Raw genomic sequence first — 22,348 nt, 5'->3', positions numbered from 1 at the left:
TATTCAGCGTAACTCAAACGATGAATGTGGTAAAATGATAGAGAAACGATCAATGCGATCTAACTTTGTATGAAATGATTTGGGGGTAGAAGAAATAAACGACACATCCGGGAAAACACACTGTATAGAATAAAATAACAACTATGTAATTTTTTCCACATTAATTTTATTTGACCAGCAACCGGATTTCGTCATATCCGACATCATCAGACTGGTGTGAGGCTAGACAAAATTGTATGTTATATTGGGTATATTGTTGGGTACAAGGCAGGAGTTGAAAAACCACGATTTTATATAATTTTTCTGACAAAATAAATTAAAATTTAGTGAGATTTTGTTTAATTTAATTATTGTTTTATAATAATAATTACATGTAAGTTATGGTATAGGTTTAAGGGATGATTTGATAAAATTTTATGTTAGAAATGGATTTTCTATGTATATTTAAATGTATGTAAATTTTATATGTGTTTTTTAATACTTTTTACAATATATGTTAAATTTTTTGATGAACGTCTCACTAGGCAGAACCCGTGACAGGACATTCATTTACATTATAAAAATATATTATTTTGAAATTACAAATATTACAACATAAAGTATAAAATTAAGTTAAGATTAACAAAATAAGTACAGTCCAGCGCAGTGAGAAATTGACAAGTATGCAACAATAATAATATGAATAGCTGACTTCAATTGGGTAGGGTAACCAACTTTATTATGATTTTTTTGTTTAACCATTATATGATCAATGCAAGATTCACAGTCTTACATTGATCATATAGTGGTTAAATTAAAATCTATCTTTTCTTATAGTTTTATTAATAGATGATTGAAACAAGTAATGTAGCAGAAGTTCTTCCTAGTTGTTTCGTTGCGTGTATCCATGTTTCAGGATGTCGATATTGAGATCTCCTAGTATTATTACATTTTCCATATTCTTCACTTGTGTTAATGTTTCATGTAAGTTTCATGTATGTTTAATGTTTCATTCAAGAATCAGCGATATGTCATTATTTGCTGGAGATCGGTAAATTTAAATTTAATCTGGTATCCTTGATATCTATCTTCAGAAATATATCATTTTGAAGGAAAAGTACAAGTTGATAATGACAATGTAACACACTTGATAATGTTCGAAAAATTCATATGCTTTTTGGTGTTTGTATAACTGTACCAATTTTTTTTCTTGCTGCACAATTCCATCCCTTGAATTTTGAATATTTTTTTTTCTCTATAGATAATATTCATCATATTATTTTCAGAACCGAACACCGGTAAAGAGTAAGACCAAATCTGATGAAAATGTTCGTTCTTCCACCAGAAAAAGGCTACCTCAGAAACGTTTGCAAGAAAATAATTCCGACGGTTCAGGTATGTAATCATTTTCTCCCTTTCTCCATTTCTCCCTTTCCATAAAATTCCGCAATTGTTTGAATGAGTATGTAATTTTAATGAGATGGTTATTGGTCTACACCAATGGTACTCAACCTTTTTTTTCTTCGGGCCACATATCGGGACGAAAAAATCATGAAACACCACCCCCCTCCCCCAGGGAAAATAATTTTGTGATTAAAAATTATAAGCTTAAACAAAATAATAATAGTACATATCGATTATCAACACACTGTTCCACAAAAATATTTGCGCCCGTACTTTTATCTGTTAAATATTTGTTTTTGGAATAAATCTAGTGTGTGCAATAGCAACACTCTTATACTAGATCTGATGTGGACCATAATGACAATCCTCTTCGAGTGTTACTATTTGTCCATCAAAGTTGAAACAAATATACGAAATTTAGAATGCCAGATTTAAAAAAAAAATCATTATCCTGATAATAAATGTGTTTTGGGTCGCACATAAAAGCTTGGTGGGCCGTGTGCATCCCGCGGGTTGAGTATCGATCGTCTACACTCTACACCATGAATTGTTATCATACATATCATTATACATATTTGTACCTTATCTTGGTTATCATATTTGTACCTTATCATTACAAATTCGTACCTTACCGTGACATGCAAATTAATGTCAACATAATTTTTTCATTGCAATTTCTCTTTTTTGTTTTTACAGAAGATGATGACGATTTTGAATCAAAGAAAATCACTCAGAAGAAAGAAGTATTTAAGAAGCCAATAATGAGATCAGGACGGAGACGAAGATAAATAATCTGATTTATTCAATTTAAGTATTAAGTAACAATATATAAAAGTATAAACAGTAAATTATTATTATGCGGGTCAAGTATTTAAAATGACCCATTATGTATTGGGTATCCTTGTATGGGAGGAGATTCTGAACGAGAAAGAGGCAAAGTTACATGCCTGCTTTGTAATAGAAATATGCAAGTTTGTAATGTTTTAAATAGCATATCTTCAAGTACCTAGTTAGTTCCTTCAAACGTTGGTAATGAAACAAAGGAAAAAGCTATTGAATCTAAACCTCTTTCAAGTCCAGACTCATATGTTCCCAAGCTGGGGGGGTTGCCTTCTGCCAGTGCCACGCCTTCCTTCTATCATGCCCCTTAGAATCTGCTGAAGCATTTGTTACCGAGTAGTCACGTGGAGGCATTTTACTCTGATCAATAATTCTTTACTAGAGTCAGTCTTCCGGTGAACTCACTTATAATTACTGTCTACCGGACGCAAATACTTTCTGTATATTCTAACTGTGTTCATACATTACATTGTTATCTAGCAAATGGATCACTCTACGTACAATGACAGAAATGCCACCTGTATATTACGTACGTATATTATTTATAAGAAATAGATTTAACGCATTAAAATGTAAATTGACTAAATATGTTAAAATAATCCCTTTATCATTTTAAGTTGTTTTAATAAATTGTTTGTAACATTGTTTCAATTTATTTTATTTCTAACCTCCTCTCCAATAGGGCATAGGGTACCGCATCGGATCAACATATGTAATATGTGGCATTGGATCCAACATTGAATTTATAGAGGTAAGGTAATAAGTCCTGTGTCCAGAATTTTGGATATATGAGTGAGCGGAGGGTGAAGAACATACTGCCATATAGAAAGTGAAATGGAGTAGGAAAAGGAAAATAGTGGCAATGGTTTTTGTTTTTATTTTTTAAATATTTGTTAGTTGCCTTAGGAAATTTTTCTTGCACAAGGATTTCTAGCATACATATTTAGTTTATATCTCTTAAAAGTGGATGTATATAGTTCACAATAAATGAATAAAATTGATCCCTAAAAAAACAAAACAAAAGATACAACAATACAATAAGACACAATGGATTCAATATCTTACATCAATCAAAATCCATCACATAGCTCATTTATTTGAATTAGACAAATAAATGAGCAACACAGAAATAAATGGTTGGGGCAACCATTGCCGCTCAGAGTTGGCAGTCAGGCAGTCAGGGTTGTGTACCCAACTCGTACAAAGTTGTGTGACTTGCAAATTACTGGGAATTAGTTGAGTCTTTTGAGGACATTTTATAGAATCAGCATACCTTAATTTCCACTTGTATCGAGGTGAAGAAAAAACTAAATGATTGGCAATGAAAAAAAAGGAACTGGATCTGAAAATGTACTTTAATGAATTTATTTTTGTATTCAGCTTGTACCTCTGGCTATATTTTCATTAGGGGCGGACTGTGTCCTCCGTCCTCCCTTTCCCTTAATTCGATTCCGCTTCGGACAAAATAGTATCTACTCCCAAAGATAGATGCGCAAGTTTGTTTTCAAGCTCTGACAATCTGTCACGGACTCTATCGTAAAAGTCTTTCGGAACACACTGTCTGGGATCAAATTGGCCGCTGTAGCCGCCTGAGGCGCTGCTGCTGTAGCTGCCCGAGGCACTACTACCGTAGGCGCCTGAGGCACTGCTGCCGTAGCCGCCTGATGTGCCGCCGCTGTAGCCGTCCGAAGAACCGCCGCTGTAGCCGCCCGAGGAGCCGCCACTGTAGCCACCCGAGGCGCCGCCTCCGTAGCCGCCCGAGGCGCCGCTGCTGTAGCCGCCGTAGTATATATCACTGTCAAAGCTGCTGCTGTTGTAGGAAGCGTTGATGGGGAGTTGAGGAGCATGTGTCGTAGTGGGATAATGGATGCTGTCTTGAGAATCGCTTATGTACACAACTGTGGTTGTTGGTACTGGTATGCTAGACTTTAGATTTTTGTTAAAAACTAACAATTTTGATGTAAATGTATTTAATTTGGCTGTAGCCACTCGTAGGTCCCTCTTAAGTCTGACATTGTCTGACTCTAAAGATCTTAAATCTACATTGTTAGCGAATAGAAAATTACTTCTTGGTGATTGTGAGATGGTATCTGTAAAAACTTTTAGTAACTTTTCTTGAGTTTCCCTAATTATGTTTTCGATCACCTTTTTACCAAATATACTTTCTGTGCAGGGATTTCCTTCCTGTTTGGTGATTCTGACAACTTTCCCCCCTCGTGATGTCCTCATTCCCAGTAGTAACTTGTCCAGTCCTCCCTCTACAGCCATCGCTGTTATTTGGTTTCCCGCTTCCTCTATCTTCTCGGCTTGCATTTTATCATTCACTATGTTCATAGATTCTGTTTTTATAGCGTATAGACTTCCGGCTCTTTCATTGCTGGAATGAAATGCCAAGATGAATAATTTGCTGTTTTCAAAGTCGTAAGCCAACTGATTAAAGCTGTGTTCTCCCGTTGTAACTATTTCAATTTCCTTTTTAGTTTCGCTTTCAGACATGTATGTGGTTCCATCGGCTGCGTAGTATCTATTGTCATGCTTATCAACGTATTCATCCCATGGTGGAATAACTCTCCTGGATGTCACAGAGTTTAGTGTGTCATTGGAAACAAAATAGGTTTGCGACTCTAAAGCAACAAGTATCATGCCATTCATATATCCGATGCGTTTTGGCGGCACGGCAGTTTGGATAACCATATCGCACATATAATAATCTGAACAGATTTTAATCAAACTATCTTTACACTGACCATTTTCAGAATCACTGAAGCAGTTAGTTTTCCATGCATTTTCTGTAATATCACTTTGACAAGCAGCGAGATGTACGTAGACTGATATTATTATAAGTAGATTTAGTGGCAGATAGTATTTCACTTGCCTCAAAGCCATTGGGATTGTAAATGAATATGTACCTGTAAATAAAATTTATATTTAACAAAATTTCATTTCAATTTTGTAATTTTTAAGATAATGGACTTAAAATGTCAACTTTTAAGATATTGGACTTAATGGTCAAAAATGGACAAAAAATTGTTGGATCTAGAAGTGGATGGGATCCAGTCATTCACATGATCCCCATTAGTGGATTTGTATTGTATCATAAAAGTTATCCAGTCATTAAGACTGGATCTTTAAAACCAGAATATAGTGGAACTCGGTTATAGCACCATTTGAAAGACCGACAAAATTATGATAGTATATCAGAATGATATTGGAAAAAGCACTCCTTGAAAACACTTTTTTTAAGGAATAGAAAATAAAAAAAGGCTGACTTATTAATATGTATTTCGTTTACATTGCATTGAGATTGATGTAGACTGGATTACAATATATTTTGTATATTAAAAGCATTGATAACTTTGGTATGTTAATAAAACACTCTCCTTATCATCCATTGTTTACTGTGTGTAATACCATTTTCATTTTTTTTGGATTACGTTAAATTAGCAATATAAAAGTTAATACACAAAATGTTTGTTTAAAAATAAAACTCACATTCACTGTATACTTTTATAGTCAACAGAAGTTTATATGTTTTTCTGAGCAGTTCTTTCGGAAAAGTATTTTTTCTTCTGTAGTTCTGTGTACATACTGTACTGCGTCGAGTGTGGCAGCAGACGCCTCTATGAAGCGAAAAAAACGAGAAAGTGTATCAGCGTTTTTTTTTTGACTTTCAAACAACTTTGTTACAACAAAATCGACACTTTAACTGAGACCGGTAACATTAGTTTATGACAAAACTGGGTTTATGATAATGTTAATACATACAGTTTGGCCGGATTTGCTAAAAAGTGACATTATATCCGAGATGACGTAACAGCGGAGGCCGTTATAACCGAATTCCACTGTATATTTATACACACGTGTGACTGTTAGTATTTCTCTATTGTTGATGTGAAAATTTGGTTGTAGGAGGTGATATTTCTGAAACAACAGTTCACATATTTCAAACATTCACATATACCGCCTCTTTGCATTAAAAGTGTACAATTTCCAAAAATATTCTACATTGAGTTATTATGTGGAAACGTTTGGTATCACCAGTATGCTTCTCTTAAATATTGACAAAAGAGCGTAGTTCAACAAATGCTTGCTTTGTTGCAAAGTTTTAGTCCATATTTAGTATAATAATGTCATAATTGTACTGAAATAAATAAATATTTTACAAAATATTATTGTTTTACTGCGAAAAATATATTTGTTTTTCCATATTTTTAATCGTATTTAATAAAATAAATATTCATGTTCAAATTAAATCGTAAAAATTGAGCAACATTTTACATGGAAAAGTGTTAAAACTCAAAACGATTATTTTTCTGACCTACGTTTCGGCTACTATTTAAAAAAATTAATGTTTAAATTTTATCTTAATTTGAAAGAGAGATAATGTAACTAGCAAAAAACAAAAAAATCATGTTCAAAATATCATTGTTATTAAAAATATTACACTTTAAACCTTTGAAACGCTCTCCTGTAAAATTAATAAGTTTTGAGATTATACAGTTTTAATGCGATGAGGCGATATGTTCATCTTCAAGCCATACTTGTAATGTACATCATTTACTTTTGTTAATAGTGTATAAGTTTTATTGTATCATCTGCAAATCTATAATGATATAATTTGTTTGCCATTCATTAAATTATGTTTAATTCAATACTTAATGAACATATGTAATAAATTGTGCAATACTTGAAAAAAACATAAATTTACCTCATAAAATGTTGGTTGAACAATTGCAATGATTATTCTCACTTCACAAGTTAGGAATTATCTTCATTTTGATAAAAGTCAATATGACGCGAAAATTATGTTGACGTTAGGGTGTCATGATTCAAAAAGTATTTTTTAAAAATTATTAATAATTTTTTAAAAATTCAAACGAACAAGTTTTAATAGTTAAAATATATTGCCTATGGCTATCAGAAAAGTAAAAAAGAGATCTTTAGCTGAGGAAAATAGAGAATAGAGTACCTGTACTTGTGCAAGTCTGTAAAAGCTACTGTGAAGATATAAGAGTTCCTTGAGGATAAAATAATTTATGATAATTAGAAACATAAAAATCTTCACCTTGTAATGATTAATAAAAATCCAAAGAAGTGTATGGGCCAATGAAAAAAAATGATTTATATTTTTTTCAAAAATGTCTTTATCTTTAGTCTGATTATTTTTTGTCGGCTAGACATTTAAAAAAAATCTTATTTTCATTATGACTTTTGAGACCATGAAATTACTGAATTCAAAAGTTGGCAAATAAAGATGGCACACCCTAGTGTATATTATAAATCAGGTTGGCCATGAACTGGTTTCAAAACAACTTCTAGTTGAAGTATCAAGCTAATCTTGTACTAAGCTAATGGGTGATTCCAAGAAAACACAATGCGAGTGAAAAAAAATGTGTATATTACCATACCCAATATAAAACATACTGGCAATCATATATGTAATCATTAATACCATTTTTTAATTCAGTTCTTTTTTTAACAAACTTTTGTCACATTTATTTTGTCAAGATGTTTTTTATTTATTTTAAAATACTTTATAAAGTGGTGTTGTCATGATGGATTGGAAATTGTAATGTGTATAACTTACTTAACATATTAGTGTCTTGTGTTATGTTTATAATTAATATAAGGAATATATAATATAATATAAGGAATATGTGTATAATTAATATAAGGAATATAATTTCAAATAATATATCATTAACACCGATAGAAAGTTTATACCGGAGCCGCAGGAATAAAAAAAATGGATGAAGATTTCATGATAACATTGTCATAAACAAAAAAAAACATAATATTTTATACTGATACAGTGAAAAGTTTTTTGTTTTGTTTTTTTTTTAATATATTTTTTTATTTGTTTTAGTTTAAGGCGTTTATATACATTGATTTTTACATGTACAAATATTATTTTTAACTTTTCAATATTATGCAAGGTGACATTTAAAGCAAAGAAAAAATTTGAATGAATTAACAAGTACACAAATTCAACATATAATAATAATAATACCCCTTTTGTTACAGAATATTATTATTTGACCTTTAATATATTGGCTTCAGCCAAAATAGCATCTACTCCTGAAGATAACTGTGCAAGTTTCTTTTCTAGTTTGCGATTTTTCTCAATTTCTTCCATTAATCTGTTGTTGGCAACATCAAACAATTGTACTGGAACGCAATTCATTGCCGGCAAATTACCTTGAGGGCCGGGAGGACTTGGGTGAAATGAATTGTGCGGTGGCCCGGGAGGACCGGGAAGGAAAGAATGGGTAGGTCGGCTTGTGGGAGGGTATGGAGGGTGGGTGGGAGTGGTGGGGCGGCTTGTGGAAGTAGGAGCCTTTGCGGGGATCTCCTCTGGCATTGGATTGTCAGTGTAAAAGGGAAAGTATGATACTGTGGTTGTTGACACCGTTATGGTAGATGACTTCAGATTTTTATTAAAAACTAACAATCGCGATGTAAATGAATTTAATTTAGTCGTAGCCACACGTAGGTCTCTTTTAAGCCTGTCATTATCTATCTTTAACGACCTAATATCTATATTGCCGGTCAGCAGAGTGTTACTTCTTGGTGATTGAATAATGGCGTCTGTAAATACTTTTATTAACTTTTCTTGAGTTTCCCTAATTATGTTTTCGATTGCTTTTTTACTAAATATACTTTCGGTGCAGGGATTTCCTTCCTGTTTTGTGATTCTTACAACTTTCCCCCCTCGTGATGTCCTCATTCCCAGCAGTAACTTGTTCAGCCCACCCTCTACAGCCATCGCTGTTATTTGGTTTCCCGCTTCCTCTATCTTCTCGGCTTGCACTTTATCATTTACTATGTTCATAGATTCTGTTTTTATAGCGTATAGACTTCCGGCTCTTTCATTGCTGGAATGAAATGCCAAGATGAATAATTTGCTGTTTTCAAAGTCGTAAGCCAACTGATTAAAGCTGTGTTCTCCCGTTGTAACTATTTCAATTTCCTTTTTAGTTTCGCTTTCAGACATGTATGTGGTTCCATCGGCTGCGTAGTATCTATTGTCATACTTATCAACATATTCATCCCACGGAGGAATAACTCTCCTGGATGTCACAGAGTTTAGTGTGTCATTGGAAACAAAATAGGTTTGCGACTCTAAAGCCACAAGTATCTTGCCATTTATATATCCAATGCGTTTTGGCGGGACAGCAGTTTGGATAACCATATCGCACATATAATAATCTGAACAGATTTTAATCAAACTATCTTTACACTGACCATTTTCAGAATCACTGAAGCAGTTAGTTTTCCATGCATTTTCTGTGACATCACTTTGACCAGCAGTGAGATATATGCAGACTACTACTATTATCATTAACTTTGGAAGCAGAGGGTATTTCATTATAATTGAAGGCATCAATTGCTGCTGTAAAGAAATATCTGAAAAGTTGAATTAAAAATAAACATTTAGAAATACATTCTATTAAAAAAAAAAACAGAAAATAATTAAAGGCACTGGTGTAGATCTGTCGTATCATATAAATCCTATAATTATTAAAAATATACTACTGTTATTATATGGCTGTGCCCCAGATTTGGATTATAGGATTGATTTATGTGATTTTCAATTCCTTTATTATTTTTTTAAGATTATTTATTTTTTTAATTCTTTTTTATGTGTCTTTTTTGTTAAACATTTTGTCATTTTTATAAGTTAGTTAGTTTATAAGTTACAATAGTTACCTATTCAAATGATAAATGTGCCTTTTTTTATAATGCCTGCATTATACCCATTCTCTAATAAGATTTTGAAATATGGCACCTCATAAAGGCTCAGACTAGCCGTATACTGTATATAGCCGTGGGTTTGAAAATAAATATATGATGAATCTTAGGCATGTGGTGGTTCGACTTTAAAAGCAATAAATAAATTAGCCACAAGACATAGCAACCCATGGACCCATGGAGCAACCCATTACAACGGTCGCCAAGATTAGAAAGCTAGTAGACTAAGCCATGTACGCTGCATACCTCCAGAGTCTTAATCAAGCTCGCCTCTTTTACAAGGCATCTGGTTCCGGTCGCCAAGGCTGTCAAATTTTTGGCAGGTCTTGTGTAAACTACAGGACACAGATCATGCTAGAGAGGATGCAAAGGAGCTGGAAGTTAACAGAAGACCCTGGAGATAGTTTATGGACTTCATACGCTCGACATAGGAAACAGATAAAGATGTAGTGAAACCTGTATTTGATTAAAACTTATTTTCAGATATGGATTAAGTTAATATTAATTTTATTTATTTTAAACAAAAATAATAAGGAAATATATGTACATATTTAGTACTATTGTAAAGCTGAAAGATATATTAAATTCTGTAACACAAAAATGAATGAGAAGAGAAGAAGAATACTATAGTATAAATTTACCTTATAAAAAACCGGTTATAAAACTGCAAGGATTATTGCATCTTTACAAATAAGGAGCTGTTTTAAAAGTCAATGTGATGATGCATAAATTTATATATGCTAATTTTGATAAATAATGTTCAAGCTAATTTCGTTGACCACAAACCGGTTATAAAACCACATCCAATTGCATTGTGTTATATGTACAGGGTGTCAGAAAAACATTTCTTCACACATTGGCAGCTGACCTTTTGTTTTGTTTTAAATACAACCATGGAGAAATGATGCATGAAAGAATACCTTGTTGAGAATAGGGAAAGTTTAAAAAAAAGTATTTCTGAAAGTAAGAATAAATGGTTGAGATACAAAAATAATACAGAATCTAATTCCAAATTGATTTGTTTACTAAATTTACTATCAAATGAATCAGAGAAAAGATTGTTGATAATGAGAAACCTCGGGGTTTGTAGAAGGTTTCTCTCAACTTAAAATATCCAAGGGATAACATTCATCCCCCTCTAAAGCACATGTTACATGTTCTCAATGAAAATGATTCAGACAGGAGGATGGAGTTTTGTGAATGGCACTTGGCAAAATATGAGGAAAACCACTACTTTTCAAAACAATTTGATTAGGACGATGAGGTTAATTCCAGGCACTTCTACTACGTTTCTGTAATCTAAAATAAATATTATTTGTTCAATACTTGATTTCAATCTTGTTTGTCCATGCTGAAATTTAAAACATTATTACTATTAAATTGCATCAACTATTAAATTGTAGATCAGTTTTTTGGTAATACTTTTATTTTATAGGTAGGTACTCATTATTATCTTGAAACCACAATTAGTTTGCAAATTGATAAAAGCGTGCAGTCAGTAGTTGTTATTTTTTTTTAATCCTGTCTGGTAATTTTTAAAAATTAGATAAAAAACCAAATTAATACATAAAAAATTACATAAAAACTGATACACAAAAAATTAGGTTTGGTTAGACGCAACAATAACATTGTTTATTTATTTATTTATTATTTATTTATATGCACAAGGAAAATAATTGACCGTATTATAAAAAAGGGAATGTTGTTTAAAAGATAAATGAGCTTGCCACTTCGTAGGCGTATCAAGGGAAATAATTTATTTTAGGAATATTTTTTTTACACCGTCCCAAATAATACCACTGATTTGTAATTTAAAACACAAAATAATGCAGTGATGCCTCGTATAAGGTATGTACGTAGTTCGTTCTTGGAGCAAGTTCGTTATATGAAGTATTTCTTAGTCAGACTCACATTTAGGAGAGTCTACCATAGCTTGTAGGTCAAATTCTTTTGTTCTATCCTTTGCTTTATAGCTCCTGGCTTCTTGAAAAACCTTTCCAAGAAGCCAGAAAACACCTTTCCTGCTTCTCCCTCTTCTTCAGCAATTGCTGGAAATAACGGGCAAGGTGTCATTGTAGAGATCGTTAATCTTGTTAGCTTTAGCTGAGTTTGGATACTGAGTGTTGGTAAACTCCTAAACCTCTCCCCATTTGACTAGGATATCCTTGATGGTAGCAATTGAGATTGATCGATTTGATTGCTCTTTCTCGTCAGATGAAGTTTCTTCCACATTCTCCTCCTCTACCTCCAATTCTAACTTTCGGGCACAGTTTTAATGTCCTTAACCACTTCTGTGTTCTCAATTACTTCTCTTTAGGTCCAATACAGTCCGTTTTGCCATTAAAAAATAAAATAAAAAAATACATTTCAATTCCGTTTTTTTTTTAACAGGAATGAAAAAAAATTCTTCCAAAGGTTTTAATAGTAAGTAAATTATTTCTGAATAATTTTGAGAGAAAAGTCCAGAATTTATGAATCAGGCACAAATGACAAAGGCTAGGGAATGAAATAAACTCCACCGAATCCAGGAGGGGTGCCTATTTAAAAACCTTATTCAAAGTCATCGATTTGAGATAAAATTCGAACACTAATTATATAAAAAAATATTTTCGGTTCTCTAAACAAGTCCCTAAAATACATACATTTTATATTGAAAAAAATATTTTTAAGTATGGCAATTATTTATGTTATTTTCTACTTTGACAAATGTCACATGGGACGTCATGTTTTGGTCATATTTTGAACGATTATTTGATTTCTCAGTACTATGAATTTAATTAAGATTTGAATAGTTTTTGGGTTTAGATAAAAAGGTAAAACAATAGTTGTACGTAGCTTATTTTATTTTTGAAAGACAGTTGTTCGAATTTCATTTTCTCTATATTTTTATCATGTTTTTACAACCTATTTAATGAGCTTATCATATTTATCTTATTTATACTGGGTTTGTGAAATTATCTGCCGATTCTTGGATTTATATAATATAAGGTAGTATTCAACAATTATACATGGTATTTTAAATTAGTCTTATCTTTGAGATATGAAGTCAAAATCGTTTTTTAAATGGGAATACTATTTTTATTTGGTGGATTATCATGATAGGAGATAGGGGAAGTGAGGCATTGCACTGGGAACAGTGTTACAGTTCCATAGACATTAATGAGCACCAGGTATTACATCTATATATATATATAGTATGATATATTATTCTTTTTATGGTTTTATATCAAATACATAACTATATTTTTCTTCAAAATGTGCCGCAAAAGAAACACAATATAGTTATGTATCAAATACATAACTATATTGTGTTTCTTTTCACAATATCAAATGTTATTTATAATAAAACAAAATAGATTTTCCTTAAAAAAACGAACACGTGAGCAGAAATGTAGAAATCCTATTTTGTATGCATTTAAATACAGAATAGATATTTTATATTTCCTGGCAGCAAACATAATAACATTTATAAGACTGGTGATATTGTGTAAAAAAGTGCATTAAAATTACTTAAAAAAAAAATAAATAAAAGAGTAATATTTATGTTTTTATAATTTACAAAAATACTTGGATTTCATACTATTTCTGTGAGCCTTAAACGGCTCATTATTAAAAATGAGTATCAAATTGTGGTAGAGTAAATTCGAACCCAGAAACTCTGACTCAAGAGTCTGCGACACAAGCCACGGGAGCACAATCCGACACTAGAATTAAGTAGTACCTCGATTATTTGGAGTAATGAGGGATGAAGCTGGTCCAGATAATGGAATGAAAATATATATTGTAAATATTTTTATCGATGTATCTCTAGATACAAAGCATAGGAAAATTAGCTTTTCTTTTAGAAGCCTCTACACGTTTACCTTCATACATTGTGCTAATACTACAATTGAATTTTTATTATTATTTTTAAATCTAATTTGAATAACGGTCATACTGTAGTAGGGTATTATCACGGACTTTTTTTATCAGCAAATATTTTTTAAAATAAAAAATTAACAAAACACTCGTATTCTTTTTGTTAAATCTGTAAGGCATAAGGGAAATAGAACGGATTGAACTTTCTACATTTTGAATGGCCGGAAAATAGACAAATTATGACATTATCAGGTGTGATATTGTCAAGTGTTACAAAATGTCAATTTTCTATAAATAAGTTTTCTGTCTACTATATACAGCAGCAATATAACCGATTATACTTGATCATCCAGCACGCAGCTCGGAAGAAATAGGGAACAAGTTTTATACCATTACAAGAATATTGAAAAGATGTTGCGATGACGCAATTTGATCATTTTGGTAAGTATTGCCAACTTACCAAAATGATCAAATTGAATTGAATTTTTATAAATATGAAGAGGATCTAAAAAAATCCTTTTTTCTTATATAAAACATATGTTAAATCTGATCTATTGTCTCACTGATTGATTGATGGTTGATTAGTTACAAAATATAAAACTATTTCTTCAGTTCTTCTAGGTATGTTTTTGATAGATCTCCTGATCTGTTTTCTTTTGGTGTGCAGTGTGCCATATTCTCATATGAGGGCAGTCATGAAGATCCATCACATTTGCCGGGGAGGGCTTTATCCGAGCTCACAAGTGAAGAGATTTGAAGTTCCTGATGAGAAAGTATCCTGGGAAATTGATTTTCCTGAATATAAACCTCCGGATTATTCTTCTCCAACCTTGATAGGAAAATCATATGCCGATCCAGATATTGGTAAGTCCTTAAACACATTCCGTGCTAAAAACATGCTTAGCGTTTGCGTATGTGCCATCCATTTTTTGCTTAGGACACGGGCAGTGTGTTGATGCCTGAATTACTGTTGCACTTCAAAAAATCAATATGAACACTGTTGATATTCCTTTTTTTGGATTTTTGATAATATTCATTAATTTTGTGAGAATTTTTTGTTGCATTCCGACCTTTCCGTTAGTAACATTGTTTTTTATAATTTATATTGTTTATTTACGAGAAAAACATGGCACGATCAGGTATGCCAAATACTTGAAAGTGGTCAGGTTAGGAGTCGTAGTAATCGGCGGGTATGTATGAGGAGATGCATGTATGTGGAAGAGGCGAAGAATGTTTGCAAAGACAGAGTGGTGTGGCGTTCTATTCTCTTTGCTTACCCCTGCGGGAAGTGGCGTGATGGTTAGTTAGTTAGTTATTGTTTTTTTAAATTACCTAACGTCCAAGTGACTCTGAAATCTAGCTACGGCTTATCATGGGCTTACTTAGGCTTCAACTTTATAAGTTTCATAGCCTATACCTACTCGTTAGTGGATTTGTTCTTTACATTTAAATAATTTCTTGTTAGTGAAAATTCTAGGCAAAAACACTCGCGATTTATGTTGTTTTCATTGTGTTATTGTATTGCACAGTTATTTTCAGCAATTTGGTGATAATAACTAGTCTATTTCCATAACATCGTTTTGTGAAAAGTATACTACAGCATACATATTTTTTGTAGATTTTAGTTATCATTTTCAGCACTGATATGTTTTCTTATTTTTTATTTAATTTTTTGAATAAGCATTGAATGTGTGAATAATATATATGTATTATATTTAGCAAATGGATATTAGAAAAAAAACAGTTTTTAAAATTTAAATAAAATACTTCAATTTCATACTATTTCTGTATGCCTAAGCAGCTCATTATTAAAAATAGCTATCAAATTATGGTTGAGTGGATCGAACCTAGAAACGCTGACTCAAGAGTCCGCGACACTAACTACGGGACCACATCCCGACACAATATAAAGAAAGGTCATTTTATAAAGAAGAGTATCAAGAACATCTCGATAATGTATTTTTATTGTGTCTGTTAAAGGAAGCTCTGACTTCTCACCCAAGTGGAATAGTTTGGATAAAAGTGTGAACCGCGCCAGCTACGAAGGTACATATGGGCTGGACGATGAGGGGCGCCCCCTCAACCCTCGCGGCAGGACCGGCGTGAGGGGGCACGGCCTGCTGGGGCGCTGGGGGCCCAACCACGCCGCGGACCCCATCGTCACACGCTGGAAAAGAAACAGCGACGGGGAAATCATGAACAATTCTACTTCTAATAAGTACGATAATATTTTTTGACATCTCAACATAGATATAGAAGAAAGAATATAAAAATCTGCACATTTACAGGGCTTACGACCGTCATAGGCTGGTTTAAGTGATTACATTAATTGACTCGGCAGTCACTTTGTGGTAAAATCTGTCCATTTTTAATTTAAGTTTTACTTATTAAATACCACTATTTAGTGTTATTTACAAATAAATAAATTAAAAATGGTGTAAGTGAGTGTGATCAATATATCTAGAAGTTTCAAGAATTTGAGTAGTGGAATTTATTTACAACATTTTGAGTGTGTCCAAATACTGGTTCACAAATCTGGATTATCTCTGCTTAGGAGTTATTTATACATTTTTGACATCTCAACAAAGATGAAGAAGAATCGTGAAGTCTGGGTAGTTACAGGGCTTACGACCATCATAGGCTGGTGTAAGTGTAACATTCAATAATTCTACCCATGATTAACAACCACACTCCTCAAATTGTTGAAAATTTTAGGTTTATTAGTCAAACTCACTTAAACCAGCCTATGAAGGTCATAAGCCCTGTAAATGCGCAGACTTCCATATTCTTCACCTATGTTAAGATAGCAATAAAAAAAACTTTATCCAAGAATATTTTATGATTCAATAAAAAATCGCGTAGATTTAGATTTACATCAATATGTAATTTTACAAATGCGCAATTTATAATTCTTTACTTACCTATTTGTTTCTGATAAAGATAATGACCTTATGACCTATCACTCACTGGCATACTAGTTGTACAAAATTACAACCGATAGCAATTTGTGATCGGAAAGCAAACAAATTCATGAGCAGGCGGGGCAAGAGTCTGCAAGACAGTGTTTGCTGTATGTGTTTATTCTCTGCCATGTCTGAACAAGTTTATTTTGTATTTACAGTGAAACCTCTATCTATCGTTTTTAAAGGGTCCTATTGAAATAAACTATGAATACGGAAAAACAATGAATGCGGGATAAAGTCAATACACAAGGAGATACAATCGAGTAAAGATACCGTCCTCCCCATCTGCATAACCGTTAGTAGGTGGAAATTTCAAGAATACAAGTTTTAGATGTTAATAAATGTATTTATTAAAAAAAAAATACAAAGTCAAACAGAAAGCAAAGATCTTCAGACCTCTTCTGCTGTATCCAACACACAAGCTTTCGATAGTCTGTATCCCACACGTTGAAATATTGTCGTCAAATGTAACAAAATTGAGAAAATTAAAAAAAACAAAAAAAACAGACAAGTTATATCAAATATGTAGCATAATTCAAACGACGAATGTGGTAAAATGGTGGATAGAAACGATCGATGCGATCTATTTTTGTATGAAATGAATTCGGGGTAGAAGAAATAAACGACACATCTGGGAAAACGATTATTCGAGGAACGATAGATAGAGGTTTCACTGTATATCAATAATGCACCATGAGTTGAGTCATATTGGGTGATGGTCGATGTTGCAGTTTGACTTTCTAGAAAATAATATCCTAAATTTTGTAAAAAAATTATGGGAGATTTTTCTGGGCAACTTCGGATGAAACGTCAAGGTTTGACCAATGTTGAAACTTTACCTAAACCAAGCTGACTTCAACTCTTGACGTAAACAACCATGTATTAAATTGGAACGCCTCTAAAATTAATCGATGTCACCTCGTATTTTTACACAGTTTAAAGGAATGAGAATGAGTATGTTGACTTTTTTAATAGCCAGTTATGACAAGTCAGTTTGCGCTGTAATTTTTCTTTGATGGAGGTTATCTTTCTTTGATTGATAATAAGTTAGGTCTCATTTATGGAGAAAAATCATGGGTTTGAGAAGTTGCAAAAATCTCCCATTATGTAATTTTTTCCAAGATAACCATTCAGTAATTTTTCAAGGGTAGTTACCAGAAAAAGCAATAGTCTAAAGAAAAATTATTTTATTATCATTTTAATGTTATTTGATTTTGACAGACCTATTCTGCAGCTGGTGGTGATTCAGAGAAGAGACAACAAGATGTGGGCACTTCCTGGAGGAATGGTGGATCCCGGAGAGAAAGTTTTCAATACGGCTGTTAGAGAATTTCTGGAAGAAGCTACCAATTCTCTACAGATGACAGATGGTACAATTTGCTCATTCTACTTTCTTGTTTCATTGTTGTCACATTGTTTCTTCTTTAGCCCCGAACACTGACTTTTCTAAAAATCATTAGAGTAGGTGAGTTGTAGGATAAAATAGGCACACTATTAGAGGAATACATAACATTTCATTGCGTAAATTATTTTCAGTTGAAAATAAGAATAACAATGGTTCTTTGAAAAGATTACATAACTTATTTCCATTTTTTATATTTTTTTGTATTTTTTTTCTTTTTTCCTTTATTTTTATATTGTATTATTTTATTAATAAAATAATTTATGTAAACAAAATATGTATTGCTTAGGTAGGCCGGAATAAGCAGTTACATATAATTATTATTATACTATAATAACTATTTTAACCTTCACATCAAATTAGGTATTAAAAACATGCAGATGCATATTATTTTTTGACATCTCATCAAAGATGAAGAAGAATATGGAAGTCTGGGTATTTACGGGGCTTACGACCGTCATAGGCTGGTTTAAGTGATCACTTTACACACGTGTAACATTCACCAATTCTACCCATTATTGACAACCACACTACTCAAATTCTTGGAAGTTCTATATATATGAACCAATTTAGAAACCTTGTTCATGAATCACTAAAACTTCACTAGAGACATCTATCGGTGAGATGTAAAGAAGCTTTTTATTAAGCAGAAACTCTTTTATTAGTATGTGAGATCCGAATCCCGGATTATAATGATGCAGATGCATTATTTTATATTTAAAATGCATTCCTCTTCAAAGTCATCCACTTCACATCTTAGCATAGCAAAATTTTTCTTCTCTTTCGCTTAATTTTTAATATCGCTTGTTTATTCCATACTATTATTTCATACTATCATTATTCCATACCCGTTCCATACTTTATAAAACGAGACCCTTATAATTCAGGAAGTTAGCAATGGTATTACCAATTGTATGTTTATCATGCCTTTGTGAATGAAGATTCTGGAACTATGAGATTGAAATTCCCTATGCGCCTATGCTAATAAATGGAAAACTTATTTTCATTAGTTGATTCGGCAGTCACTTTGTGGTAAAATCTATCCATTTTTAATTAATGTTTTACTTAGTAAATACCACTATTTCTAAACACGTGTCACAGTAGATTTTAAGAAATAGTGGTATTTACTAAGTAAAACATTAATTAAAAATGGAAAACTTATTGCTTCATTATAATTTCAACATCTCAGTATCTTGTGTCATTTTCATCTTCGTGCCAGCCAATCATATGTTCAAACTTTCAGATGAAAAACTGAAGATGGACCTTTCCTTCAAAGAGTTCTTTTCCAAAGGTGAAGAAGTACTCTGCGGTTACGTAGACGATGTTCGGAACACAGACAACTCTTGGATGGAGACTACCGCTTTTAGTTTCCACGATGAGTCGGGAGACACCCTGAAGTTTGTGGCCTTGGCTGCTGGAGATGATGCAGTTGGAGTAAAGTGGATTGATTTACACAGAGATCTCAACCTTTATGCCACTCACAGAGATTTTGTTGAGAAAGTGGCGCAGGTGAAACATTGCCACTGGTAAAAAGTAAAGATTTGTCCAAGTGCTCAATGTTGGTAGTTTCAAAAAATCTGGCTGTCGAATAAAGATATTGTTTATTTTTTTAAGTCAAATTACAGAGAATTTAAATACATATAAATATTTGTAAATTGTCAACATTCTTTATTTTTATTATATTTTATTTTAGATATTTTTGTTTTCTAACCTTTTAAAATTAATTTTTTAAAATAAATAGTATCCAATAAAGGTATTTCATTATCATTATTATTTGAAGCATATGTCATCAAATTGAACATAGAAAATTGTTTGTCATTCAAATTGGTTATTAAATAAATATTTCAGATAAAAATTATGAATTTGATTAAGTATTAATTAGATTTCATTTTATATAAATACATGTACGAATCAAAGCCTTATTTTCACAATAGTGTTAATGTAATTACATTAAACTATTAGACAAAAAAATGTATTAACTTAAAATCATTAAACAGATGTTGTAATATACATATGTATATCTTCTCTCTATCTCATAATGGTGTGTACACAATTGTATTAAGTTGAAGAATAGTTTTCATGACCATTTCATCAGTAATTTTAATATCAGGAATAAGTAATCTCCGAGAGTTACTCTTTGAAATACTGACCACGCTTCAAATATTAACATAGGCTAGTTTTCATATTGTTAGAGATGTGAGATTTCATCCAATGTGTTTAAGAGCATTTGGAGATTGTTGTATTTGTTACCAAAACTCAGTGTTGTTTTTAATTTTTATTGATTATGTAAATACCTGCACTCAATTCAGATAAATCTGCGATCTGTAGATAAGGTTAGCCACAAAACTGCTTTCAACTATCAAAGAATTGAGTGCAGGGGTGTTATAGATTGGGGAAAGGACTCCAAAGATGGTAAAACTTTGCAAAATTTTGATGAATGATATTCATAAAACCCGCATTGTTTATTAATAGCCATATCTTGTATTTCCAACGCCACTAATAAACACATTACTAATACACCCACATTACTTGTATACGGAGTGTTTTACTTTTTTAAACAGTACAGTGTGTGTTTATTACATCTTTTATGCTGCTATCAATATGATTTAATTTTAACATATTGTAAATTTGAATAAGAAAACATATTATTGGAAGGATATACCTGTTACCGAAGAAATAAAACTTGTAAATGGATATCATCACTTATATAAATGTTTTACATTCTTTAATTTTTAACTCTGAGCTACCAAAATAGATTTTATATAGTTTTATTGTCTTTATCATCCTATGCAGTTATCACTTAACTACAATTGTATTTAAAAAATGTCAAACGATGAAGAAATAATAAAAAAACAAATATAAAATAATATGTTTTTTTCATTTTATTTAAATTTTACCACTACTTCTTAAAATATTTATTTATTTTCAATATGTATTTCTTAAAACCAGATCAAAATTTGTCCACTGGAAAGTTGAAGAAATAGTAGATTGCGTTTAATTCGCCATACCTGGCCACACATTGCTGTGGTATTATTACAATCCTTCTTCTTTTTACCCGCATCTGCACCCAATGGTGCATAGGGCATCGCATCAAATTGATGTATTATAAAGTTGAAAGTTAATTATATGAATGCAAGGTGATCAGTCTTACGCTTTAGGTACTAGTCTAGGTTAGAGGTCGGCAACCTCTTGGACCAAAAGAGCCAAACATGAGTAGCAAAACAGTTTGGAAATTTTTGGAGAGCCAGTTTTTGATTAACAATAATTTAATTGGATTTATTGAATGGTTTAAGGAACCTACAAGTTGTCTATAGTATAAATAGGTATTATGGCCACCTAGTGCGTGTTATTGAAGGGAGTGCCAGAATAGGAGATTTAAAAGAAATGCTTACTTACAGTTTGTTTATTGATATAAAATTCTTACACGATTTGATAATGATTTGATATTAACTTATTATAATTTATCTAATTGATTATTGAACTTTGAATGAAATATGAAGCTAAAATATACGTTCTTTAACAATCAAGCGATGGCAGGCGATTCTCGCTCCCGAGCCTCGGTGGGCCGCTTTTGTTGAATCCGCTCAGTGTTGTCAACCTGACAATAGCAGTATAATTCAGTGTTGTCAACCTGACAACACCAAATGGCGTGGCCGGACGGCTAGAGTATGTTTGCTGTCAAACGAGCCTTTTATTGGCATATTGAACATGAAAGTGGTCTGAAACTAGTGTGGTTTTTCGAAGGTTGTTCCCATTCCAATATTTGAATTTTTAACCCTTCCCTTACGGTGCTAAAAACTTCCGCGTGCACCGGTGATATGCATTTTTACACCATATGAAAATGTGATTTAAATACGGGAAAAATGTAAATATTCTTAAATTTTGCTTTTATATTTGCAACCATAGTTGAAGTTGAAATGTATCAATTTTGTAATGTTAGTTCTGGTAATTTCCTAAAAAAGATAAAAAAAATACATTGCAAGTACCCGCCATAGCTAGGGTAGCGACACGACCACCCTGAACGACGACTTGTGCGCAACTAAAATGAGATCGTCGGTAACAGTATGATAACGCATGCGCGTGCACGTAAAGTGCGGCACGCGCGCATTCTCGTTTGTGTATTGGTGACTCTATCCCCGATTTTTTTCAA

The 22,348-nt window shown here is 32.3% G+C and overlaps 3 protein-coding genes across 10 annotated transcripts in view; 2 read left to right on the top strand and 1 right to left on the bottom strand.

The window, feature by feature from the left end:
• Nucleotides 1–2,937, top strand: part of Cap-D2 (CAP-D2 condensin subunit) — a 28,475-nt gene extending 25,538 nt beyond the window's left edge. Inside the window, exons 19-20 of the mRNA XM_088264559.1 lie at nucleotides 1,266–1,374; nucleotides 2,080–2,937. Of these exons, the coding sequence (XP_088120685.1) occupies nucleotides 1,266–1,374; nucleotides 2,080–2,171 (201 nt within the window). The 3' untranslated portion in view covers nucleotides 2,172–2,937. The remainder of the gene's footprint in view (nucleotides 1–1,265; nucleotides 1,375–2,079) is intronic.
• A 152-nt stretch (nucleotides 2,938–3,089) lies between these two features.
• On the bottom strand, nucleotides 3,090–11,047 carry LOC148306673 (uncharacterized). Of its 5 annotated transcripts, XM_088264565.1 has the most exons (4): nucleotides 10,617–11,016; nucleotides 5,989–9,630; nucleotides 4,971–5,132; nucleotides 3,090–4,600 (listed from the first exon to the last, which is right to left on the bottom strand). In XM_088264565.1, the coding sequence occupies exon 4, from the start codon at nucleotides 4,555–4,557 to the stop codon at nucleotides 3,664–3,666; it is 894 nt and encodes a 297-aa protein (XP_088120691.1). In that variant the 5' UTR covers nucleotides 4,558–4,600; nucleotides 4,971–5,132; nucleotides 5,989–9,630; nucleotides 10,617–11,016; the 3' UTR covers nucleotides 3,090–3,663. The 5 variants fall into 5 exon arrangements, with proteins under 5 accessions (XP_088120691.1, XP_088120687.1, XP_088120688.1 ...); XM_088264561.1 differs by having other exon boundaries at nucleotides 3,090–5,132; nucleotides 9,469–9,630; nucleotides 10,617–11,047; XM_088264562.1 differs by having other exon boundaries at nucleotides 3,090–5,132; nucleotides 10,617–11,017.
• Nucleotides 11,048–12,683: 1,636 nt separating this feature from the next.
• LOC148306672 (ADP-ribose pyrophosphatase) lies at nucleotides 12,684–21,059 on the top strand. 4 transcript variants are annotated; one of them, XM_088264573.1, is made up of 5 exons: nucleotides 12,684–12,788; nucleotides 14,501–14,697; nucleotides 15,814–16,051; nucleotides 18,018–18,166; nucleotides 19,442–21,059. In XM_088264573.1, exons 2-5 carry the CDS (start codon nucleotides 14,517–14,519, stop codon nucleotides 19,726–19,728), a joined length of 855 nt encoding a protein of 284 aa, XP_088120699.1. In that variant the 5' UTR covers nucleotides 12,684–12,788; nucleotides 14,501–14,516; the 3' UTR covers nucleotides 19,729–21,059. The 4 variants fall into 4 exon arrangements, with proteins under 4 accessions (XP_088120699.1, XP_088120697.1, XP_088120696.1 ...); XM_088264571.1 differs by having other exon boundaries at nucleotides 14,446–14,697; XM_088264570.1 differs by lacking the exon at nucleotides 12,684–12,788 and adding an exon at nucleotides 12,842–12,963.
• Nucleotides 21,060–22,348: the final 1,289 nt, after the last annotated feature.

This window comes from Brachycentrus maculatus, unplaced genomic scaffold (assembly GCF_059751285.1).
Source record: "Brachycentrus maculatus isolate JH-2025_06_01 unplaced genomic scaffold, ASM5975128v1 h1tg000233l, whole genome shotgun sequence".
Taxonomy (NCBI): Eukaryota; Metazoa; Arthropoda; class Insecta; order Trichoptera; family Brachycentridae; genus Brachycentrus; species Brachycentrus maculatus.
Note: the sequence above shows the minus strand (reverse complement) of the source record. Positions and strands in the feature narration are given on the sequence as shown.

Coding starts and splice junctions, on each gene's coding strand:
- LOC148306673 (XM_088264561.1), bottom strand. CDS start 9,607: ATGCCTTCAATTATAATGAAATACCCTCTGCTTCCAAAGTTAATGATA. Junction 5,133..9,468: donor CTTCAGTGATTCTGAAAATG/GTCAGTGTAAAG, acceptor TTTTATTTACAG/GTACATATTCATTTACAATC.
- LOC148306672 (XM_088264570.1), top strand. CDS start 12,887: ATGAGCTTATCATATTTATCTTATTTATACTGGGTTTGTGAAATTATC. Junction 12,964..14,500: donor TTGGATTTATATAATATAAG/GTAGTATTCAAC, acceptor TTTGGTGTGCAG/TGTGCCATATTCTCATATGA. Junction 18,167..19,441: donor TTCTCTACAGATGACAGATG/GTACAATTTGCT, acceptor TCAAACTTTCAG/ATGAAAAACTGAAGATGGAC.